This window comes from Chaetura pelagica, unplaced genomic scaffold (genome assembly GCF_000747805.2).
Source record: "Chaetura pelagica isolate M959 unplaced genomic scaffold, ChaPel_1.0 scaffold1448, whole genome shotgun sequence".
NCBI lineage: Eukaryota > Metazoa > Chordata > Aves > Apodiformes > Apodidae > Chaetura > Chaetura pelagica.
The window spans coordinates 17,633-27,211 of NW_009954343.1; the positions used below are offsets into that span (position 1 = coordinate 17,633).

At 58.0% G+C, this 9,579-nt stretch overlaps 1 protein-coding gene across 1 annotated transcript; it reads right to left on the bottom strand.

Annotated features, from left to right (window-relative positions):
• Window positions 1-205: 205 nt before the first annotated feature.
• On the bottom strand, window positions 206-9,551 carry DHX34 (DEAH (Asp-Glu-Ala-His) box polypeptide 34). The gene is made up of 17 exons (XM_010004203.1): window positions 9,236-9,551; window positions 8,802-9,166; window positions 8,067-8,378; window positions 7,379-7,639; window positions 5,716-5,818; window positions 5,414-5,631; window positions 4,557-4,731; window positions 4,275-4,468; window positions 3,106-3,207; window positions 2,774-3,013; window positions 1,826-1,993; window positions 1,629-1,740; window positions 1,388-1,494; window positions 1,052-1,309; window positions 743-919; window positions 538-661; window positions 206-339 (listed from the first exon to the last, which is right to left on the bottom strand). The coding sequence occupies exons 1-17, from the start codon at window positions 9,549-9,551 to the stop codon at window positions 206-208; spliced, it is 3,366 nt and encodes a 1,121-aa protein (XP_010002505.1).
• Window positions 9,552-9,579: the final 28 nt, after the last annotated feature.

Sequence of the window (9,579 nt, forward strand, 5' to 3'; positions counted from 1 at the left end):
GCCACCAGAATGTCCTGAAGCCACCAGGATGTCCCAAACCCACCAAATTCCTGTTGGGATCCAGCCAGACTCACCCCAAAGCAAAGGAGGGAGAAATCTGGGGTGGCAGGGGGGGAGCTCCCACCATTCCATGGGTCTCCAGGTCTTCTTCCCATGGGATGAGGGAGGATGGTGGTGCTCTGGAGAACATCCTGGAGTGTCCTGGTCACCGGTGCTGCTTCTTGTGCCGAAGAATTTCCGTGGGGGTGAAGGAAAACTCCTGCTGGCAAATGTCGCAGTGGTAGGAGCGGTGGAGGGGGGGGGTTCTGGTGGAGGTTTCTGGTGCTTCTTCCAAGGAATCTGTGGGAAAAAAAAACAGGGATCAGGAGGAAAATAAAACCACGGAAGAACTTTTTTCTCCCACCTCAATGTGGCCCTTGGTGGCATTTTGGGACAAACACATCCTGGCTTCTCGCCCACGGAGCCGAGATGACAACAAGGAAGATCCACGTGGTTCTCCTGGATTTTTCCTTGATTCCTTCCCTTTGGAAAACTCACCCTCAGGAGGTTGGCAAGTGCTTTGGTGGGACATGCGCTCCAGGGGGGTGAAGGGCATGTGAAGGTCACAGTGGGGACACGTCCAGAAGCTCCGGAGACAATCGCTGTAAAGATCCGTGTCCGTCTGGGAAGACCAAGAGGAACCTTGAGAATTCCTTAGAGAGGGGTGGGAATACGGGAGGAGAGGGGGTGGGAAGGGACTCACAGCCAAGCAGTTGTAGGTGAGGAACTCGGCCACCCTGTAGCCACCTTTGAGAGGGTGGGGTGTCATCTCCAAGCCCTGGAAGAGCCCCGGGAGCCGCGGAGCAGCCGCCACCGTCTGGGGACCGACGTAGAGATTCTGCCTCTCCAGGCCCGTCAGTTGGCGCAGCTGATACGGGACCTGCTGGAGGAGGTGGAGGTGGTTGGAGGAATTCCAGAGGTTTGGAGGCCACGTCACCTTCCTCTTCCACCTTCAACCCCACCCCGAGGTGCTGGGGATGGAATTTAGAACTTCCTTGCCCCACCACGTCACCTCCATCCTCAGGAATTCCAGGAGCTTCCTGGTGAGCGTGGAGACGTCCCGGGAGCTCGGCCGACATTCCAAGTCATCTCCTCGTCTTTCCAGCAGCTGATGGAGAAGTTTTTCCCAAGAGGAACGAAGCTCCAGAGCTCTGGAGAGGAGCCCCAGGGCGGATTCGGCGTCGGGAACGACGAGCTCCAACCAACCATCGGCCACCAGGCGGGAACAGTCGGCGCTGGTGTCCAAGGAGCGGGAGAAGAGCAGGAGAACCTGGAGGAGATCCATCAGATATCCAAGTTGGAAGTGCTGAAGGCATCTGGAGGGCTTGGAGAGGAGCTAGGAGCTCACCTGGAGAGCTGGGACACGGACACAGTTCACCAAGTAGGGCTTGTTGGTCTCCAGCAGCGAGACAAAGGCGAGGAGCTGGTGGTGGGAGCTCAACCCATCCTTGGGGCCTGCAGGGACAATCAGGAAGTGTCTCAGGTAGACCCTATGCTTCTCCACATCTCCATCCTCCAGGATTTGCCCAATCCCAAGGTTGGAGGCATGTAGGACAAGCTGGTTCCTCTAAAATTGAGGTTGTGCCCACCTTTGGTCCCACCACGTTCTGGTCCCTCCTTGGTATGGAGCAGCTCTGGGCTGGTGGAGAAGACAGAGGTGGGATGAAGGACAACACCTTGTTTGGTTTTAGTGTGGAAGATCTGCAAGAAGGAGGAGAAATGGGCACAGAGAGGAGAGAAGAAGGAGCTTCTGGGAAGTGGGATGGGACAAGGAGAGGACATGGACCTGGTCGGAATCCTTGCGGCCGTTGTTAAACGGGTCAGGAATGGCCAGTTGGGGATAAAGACCCCGGCAAAGGACCAGCTTGAGCAGAGCAAGTTGGGAAGAGGAGAGGGTTGAGCTGGACACGGCCTGGAGCTCCTCAACGTTGTGCCTGAGCTTGAACTTGACATCCTGAAGAGAGAAAGGAGGGAATTATGGGCCTGGGCGACTGGGTTTGGCTTTCCAGGAGGGAGGAGATGGATGGGAAGGTCACCTGGATATCAATGTCACGTTCCCCCTTCCCACGGTTGTCACCATCCTCCTCCTCCTCCCCAGAGGAACCATCAGCTCCATCCTGGAGCCGCAGGACTTTGCGCTTCCGACCTTGTGTCTCCGTGTGGAAACGCCAGAGCCGGTGGAGTTCCCGGCGTTCCCGGTGCCGGATCTGCCGGCGGGAACTGTCCATGGGCTGGGGGGAAGGTTCCTCCAGCAGCTGGTGGTCTCGAAGGAGCTCCTGAGGTGGTGGGACAAAACACGGGGTTCGGAGTGGGGGAAAGGGGGAATTTTCACCCCCTCGATCCCAAATCCAATCCCAAATTCCTCCACCTGGAACTGGCGCCGCAGGTTGGCGGCTTCGTAGAGTCGATGTTCCTCCAGGCCCCGGCGCCGGCACCACTTCCGGGAACCGCCGCTCCGCTCCGACTTCACCTGCACCGGGACAACCCCACATCTGTCCCTCTCTCCTGGAATTCCCACCTGGACCCACCCCTAGAAGACGTCCCAGCCATAAAACCCAACTCAACTCAGAGAGCAAGTTGGGAAGAGGAGAGGGTTGAGCTGGACACGGCCTGGAGCTCCTCAACGTTGTGCCTGAGCTTGAACTTGACATCCTGAAGAGAGAAAGGAGGGAATTATGGGCCTGGGCGACTGGGTTTGGCTTTCCAGGAGGGAGGAGATGGATGGGAAGGTCACCTGGATATCAATGTCACGTTCCCCCTTCCCACGGTTGTCACCATCCTCCTCCTCCTCCCCAGAGGAACCATCAGCTCCATCCTGGAGCCGCAGGACTTTGCGCTTCCGACCTTGTGTCTCCGTGTGGAAACGCCAGAGCCGGTGGAGTTCCCGGCGTTCCCGGTGCCGGATCTGCCGGCGGGAACTGTCCATGGGCTGGGGGGAAGGTTCCTCCAGCAGCTGGTGGTCTCGAAGGAGCTCCTGAGGTGGTGGGACAAAACACGGGGTTCGGAGTGGGGGAAAGGGGGAATTTTCACCCCCTCGATCCCAAATCCAATCCCAAATTCCTCCACCTGGAACTGGCGCCGCAGGTTGGCGGCTTCGTAGAGTCGATGTTCCTCCAGGCCCCGGCGCCGGCACCACTTCCGGGAACTGCCGCTCCGCTCCGACTTCACCTGCACCGGGACAACCCCACATCTGTCCCTCTCTCCTGGAATTCCCACCTGGACCCACCCCTAGAAGACGTCCCAGCCATAAAACCCAACTCAACTCAAATCTGAGTGTCTCAAACCCCAAATTTGTCCTTATTTTCCTGGAATTCCCACCTGGATCCACCCCTAGAAGACGTTCCATCCAGAAAACCCAACTCAACTCAAATCTGAGTGTCTCAAACCCCAAATTTGTCCTTATTTTCCTGGAATTCCCACCTGGACCGACTCCTTGAAGATGTCCCATCCATAAAACCCACCTCAACTCAAATGTGAGTGTCTCCAACCCCAAATTTGTCCTTATTTTCCTGGAATTCCCACCTGGACCGACTCCTTGAAGATGTCCCATCCATAAAACCCACCTCAACTCAAAACTGAGCATCCCCAACCCCAAATTAGTCCTTCTTTCCCCAGAATTCCCACCTGGACCAACTCCTTGCAGATGTTCCATCCATAAAACCCAACTCAACTCAAATCTGAATGTCTCCAAACCAAAATTTGTCCCTATTCCCTGGAATTCTCACCTGGGCTGACTCCTTGAAGATGTTCCATCCATAAAACCCATTTCAATCCAAAACTGAGCATCCCCAAACCCAAACTTGTCCTTCTTTCCCCAGAATTCCCACCTGGACCAACTCCTTGAAGACATTCCATCCATAAAAACCACCTCAACCCAAAACTGAGTGTCTCCAACCCCCACATTTGTCCTTCTTTCCCCAGAATTCCCACCTGGACCCAACCCTAGAAGATGTTCCATCCATAAAACCCACCTCAACTCAAATCTGAGTGTCTCCAACCCCCACATTTGTTCTTATTCCCTGGAATTCCCACCTGGACCCACTCCTTGAAGACGTCCCATCCATAAAACCCAACTCAACTCAAATCTGAGTGTCTCCAATCCCAAATTTGTCCCTATTCCCTGGAATTCCCACCTGGGCCCACTCCTTGAAGACGTTCCATCCATAAAACCCAACTCAACTCTAATCTGAGCATCCCCAACCCCAAATTTGTCCTTCTTTCCCCAGAATTCCCACCTGGACCCACTCGTTGAAGACGTTGAGCAGGGTGAGGGGGTCTCCATGGGGGCTCTCCAGGGGCCTCCGGGCCGTGGCGCAGTCCGGGTTGGGATGGGCGGGCCGCAGGAACGGGGAGGCCACGCTCAAGATGGCCGCCACGCTCAAGGTGGGCTCAGCCAGGTCAAACAAAGCTCCCAGGATCAACATCTTCCCTAGGTGGTAAAGGGTGGGATGAAGGTCAAGGAGACATCCCCCCCCAAAAGGTCTTTTTGGGGAGTTGGGGCTCCCCAAGTCACTCACCCACCACCACATCCACCGGAAGCTGGGCCAGAAGGTTCCCAATGGGGGTCAAGTCTTCGGATTCATCCAAAGCTCCTTGGTCCTTCAGGTAGAGGATGGAAGTCTCCAAGCTGGAGGTGGGAGGAGGCTCCAGGAAGGGGAAGGTCCGAGGGTCTCCCAGTCCCATGCTCTTCAACTGGAAGAAGAATCATCTCGGAATGAGTTGGACAATGAATATTGAGGTTGGTGGGATATAAATGGTGGGATGTGGGTGGTGGGAATTGGTGGTCGGTGGGACCTAATGGGTGGTGGGACCTGGTGGGTGGTGGGACCTGGTGGGTGGTGGGACCTGGTGGGTGGTGGGATCTAGTGGTTGGTGGGACCTAATGGTTGGTGGGACCTGGTGGTCAGTGGGACCTGGTGGTCAGTGGGACCTCATGGTTGGTGGGACCAGGGTGGTGGGACCTGGTGGGTGGTGGGACCTAATGGTTGGTGGGACCTGGTGGGTGGTGGGTGGTGGTGGTTGGTGGGACGTGGGTGGTGGGATCTGATGGTTGGTGGGACCTAATGGTTGGTGGGACCTGGTGGTCAGTGGGACTTCATGGTTGGTGGGACCAGGGTGGTGGGACCTGGGTGGTGGGATCTGGGTGGTGGGACCTGGTGGGTGGTGGGACCTGGGTGGTTGGTGGGATCTGGTGGGTGGTGGGACCTAATGGGTGGTGGGACCTGGGTAGTGGGAACGTGGTTGGTGGGACCAGGGTGGTGGTTGGCGGATCCCAGCCTCAAAACCTGATCTCCTGGTGGATTTTGGGTGAGTTTTCCCCTCCCCAATGTCCCTAAACCCTCCCTAGAGGAGCAGAGGGATCCCCCAAGTCCACCTGGAGGACCAGGGAGTCGAGAGCAACTCGTTGGATCTCGGGAACAGGGTAAGGGGTGAAGGAGTCGTAGTCGGACTCGGCGTAGAGGCGGAAACAGACGCCGGGGCCGGTCCTGCCCGCCCGGCCCTTCCGCTGCTCCGCGCTCGCCCGGCTGATCCAGAACTCCTGGAGCCTCTGGAGCTTCCCCTGAGGGTCGTAACTCATCTCCTTCACCTTCCCTGGGAGGAGAAGATGGAGGAGAAGATGGAGAAGGGGCTGGAGAGGGAGGGGAAGAGAGTGGAGAGCACGGGGAAGGGCTGTACCGGAATCCAGGACGAAGCGGACGCCGTCGATGGTCACCGAGGTCTCAGCTATGTTGGTGGCCAGGATGCACTTCCGGACACCAGGAGGTGGCACATCAAACACCTGGAGGAGAAGCCACCACAGCCCAACGCTGCCATCACCATCACCAGAGCAAGGAGAAGCTTCGTCCCCATCTAACAGCACCCAGAGCCTCAGAGGAGCTCTTGGGAATGGGGTGGAATCCACCAGCATTCTCCAAGGAGCCCATGAAGGTTCTCCAAGGAACCCATGGAGGTTCTCCAAGGAAGCCACAGAGGTTCTCCAAGGAAGCCATGGAGGGTCTCCAAGGAGCCCATGAAGGTTCTCCAAGGAACCCATGGAGGTTCTCCAAGGAAGCCACAGAGGTTCTCCAAGGAAGCCATGGAGGGTCTCCAAGGAGCCCATGAAGGTTCTCCAAGGAACCCATGGAGGTTCTCCAAGGAAGCCACAGAGGTTCTCCAAGGAAGCCATGGAGGGTCTCCAAGGAGCCCATGAAGGTTCTCCAAGGAACCCATGGAGGTTCTCCAAGGAAGCCACAGAGGTTCTCCAAGGAAGCCATGGAGGGTCTCCAAGGAGCCCATGAAGGTTCTCCAAGGAACCCATGGAGGTTCTCCAAGGAAGCCACAGAGGTTCTCCAAGGAAGCCATGGAGGGTCTCCAAGGAGCCCATGAAGGTTCTCCAAGGAACCCATGGAGGTTCTCCAAGGAAGCCACAGAGGTTCTCCAAGGAAGCCATGGAGGGTCTCCAAGGAGCCCATGAAGGTTCTCCAAGGAACCCATGGAGGTTCTCCAAGGAAGCCACAGAGGTTCTCCAAGGAAGCCATGGAGGGTCTCCAAGGAGCCCATGAAGGTTCTCCAAGGAACCCATGGAGGTTCTCCAAGGAAGCCACAGAGGTTCTCCAAGGAAGCCATGGAGGGTCTCCAAGGAGCCCATGAAGGTTCTCCAAGGAACCCATGGAGGTTCTCCAAGGAAGCCACAGAGGTTCTCCAAGGAAGCCATGGAGGGTCTCCAAGGAGCCCATGAAGGTTCTCCAAGGAACCCATGGAGGTTCTCCAAGGAAGCCACAGAGGTTCTCCAAGGAAGCCATGGAGGGTCTCCAAGGAGCCCATGAAGGTTCTCCAAGGAACCCATGGAGGTTCTCCAAGGAAGCCACAGAGGTTCTCCAAGGAAGCCATGGAGGGTCTCCAAGGAGCCCATGAAGGTTCTCCAAGGAACCCATGGAGGTTCTCCAAGGAAGCCACAGAGGTTCTCCAAGGAAGCCATGGAGGGTCTCCAAGGAGCCCATGAAGGTTCTCCAAGGAACCCATGGAGGTTCTCCAAGGAAGCCACAGAGGTTCTCCAAGGAAGCCATGGAGGGTCTCCAAGGAGCCCATGAAGGTTCTCCAAGGAACCCATGGAGGTTCTCCAAGGAAGCCACAGAGGTTCTCCAAGGAAGCCATGGAGGGTCTCCAAGGAGCCCATGAAGGTTCTCCAAGGAACCCATGGAGGTTCTCCAAGGAAGCCACAGAGGTTCTCCAAGGAAGCCATGGAGGGTCTCCAAGGAGCCCATGAAGGTTCTCCAAGGAACCCATGGAGGTTCTCCAAGGAAGCCACAGAGGTTCTCCAAGGAACCCACAGAGGTTCTCCAAGAAAGCCACCACTCACCTTGTCCTGCTCGGTCACCGAGAGGGTGCTGTGGAGGGGGAGGACAACCCAACGTTGGGTGTGGGTGGCGTAGGTCTGGGCAGCCTCCAGCACGGCCCCAATCTCAGCCACCCCACTGAGGAACACCAGGAGGTCCCCACGTTCTTCTGGGGGGTACTTGTGGTCAATGGCTTGGAGGACCCGGAGGTAGGGGAGGGGATCCAGGCGCTCTGGTTTTCCCACCACAGGAGCTTCTTCCTTTGGGATGGGCTGGTAGATGACCTGGAAAGGAGGAACAAGGAGGATCCCACTTTCAACCACCCTGGTCCCACCCACCACCACCAGGTCCCACCACCCAGCTCCCACCAACAACCACCCAGCTCCCAGTTACCCAGGTCCCACCAACCACCACCCAGCTCCCACTTACCCAGGTCCCACCAACCACCACTCAGCTCCCACCACCAACAACCCAGCTCCCAGTTACCCAGGTCCCACCAACCACCACCCAGCTCCCAGTTACCCAGGTCCCACCAACAACCACCCAGCTCCCAGTTACCCAGCTCCCACCACCCAGGTCCTACCAACAACCACCCAGCTCCCAGTTACCCAGCTCCCAGTTACCCAGTCCCCACCAACACCCACCTAGATCCCACTGCCCACCACCGAGGTCCCACTCCCCAGGTGGGACATCCCACCCTTTGCTCCTCACCGAGATGGGGAAGATCCTCCCAGGCACCTGCAGGACTGGAGCACCCCCAAAATAGCTGGAGAACAGCTGGATGTTGATGGTGGCCGACATCAGCACCAGCTTGAGGTCGGGCCGGGTGGGCAGGAGGCCCTTGAGGACCCCAAGGAGGACATCCCCGTGGAGGTGGCGCTCGTGGACCTCATCCATGATGAGGACCTGGTAGGTGGGAAGCGTTGGATCCCGCTGGAGCTGCCGGAGGAGGAGCCCTTGGGTGAGGAAGAGGATCCTGGTGGCAGGAGAGCGGGAACTCTCGAAGCGGATCTGGTAACCGACCTGGGTGGGGAGGGGGGAAGTGAGGAGGAATCCCCAGAAAACATGGAATGTTCTGGTTGGAGAAGGAGGAGAAAGGGCTGGAGATGCAGGAGGAGAAGGATCTGGAGATGCAGAAGGAGAAGGGGCTGGAGATGCAGGAGCACAAGGGGCTGGAGATGCAGGAGCACAAGGGGCTGGAGATGCAGGAGCACAAGGGGCTGGAGATGCAGGAGCACAAGGGGCTGGAGGTGCAGGAGCAAAAGGAGACAAAGATGCAGGAGCACAAGGGGCTGGAGATGCAGGAGCACAAGGGGCTGGAGATGCAGGAGCACAAGGGGCTGGAGATGCAGGAGCACAAGGGGCTGGAGATGCAGGAGCAAAAGGAGACAAGGTTCCCAGACTGGTGGGGCTCCCAGTTGGGCTCCCAGCCCATTCCCAGCTCACCTGGTTCCCATACTGGTGCAGACTCTCCAGTCCCACCCTCTTGGCCAGGGAGATGCAGCCGATGCGCCGGGGTTGGCTACAGGCCACGTGCCCATATCCAGCCCTCAGGAGATACTGGGGGACCTGGGTGGATTTCCCACATCCCGTGTCTCCGGCCACCACCACCACCTGGTTCCCAGCCACCAGCTCCAGGAGCTTCTCCCGGAACTGGGCGATGGGAAGAGCCGCCCGTTCCCGCTGCAGCTTGAGAAGTTTGGAGAAGGTTTGTTTTTGGGTGAAGTCCAAGTAGTGCAGGAGGGCAGAGCGGAATTCCCGCAGCCGCTCCCGGGGGAGCTCGGAATTCCGGCCTCGGGATGTTCTTTCCGGCTTGGAATCCCGAGCTCTGGGTGTTCCTTCCAGCCTGGAATTCCCAGCTTGGAGCCTGCCCTCCATGTCAGAGCTCAGCACCGACAGGTTGATCCGATACCGGGGGTCGTAGCGTTGAGGTAAACCCAGAGGGTTGGGAGAACAGTCGGATCCGGGCTCATCCCGGGGGGATTCCGGGGGGATTTTCCGGCTCTGGAAATCCCGGAGGCGCTGGAAGAAACTCCAGAAGTCGGTGACATCCTGGGAAGGGGCTCGGAGATAATCCTGGGGGCGGAAGTAAAGCTCCTCCAGGCGCTGGCGGGTGGTGGGACAATCCCAGTCCCAGTGGGATGGAGACTGGGATGGAGCTGGGAGGCAGGAATCACGGTCCCGCTCCGACGGCATCTCAGGAGCTGCGGGGGGAATGGGGTGG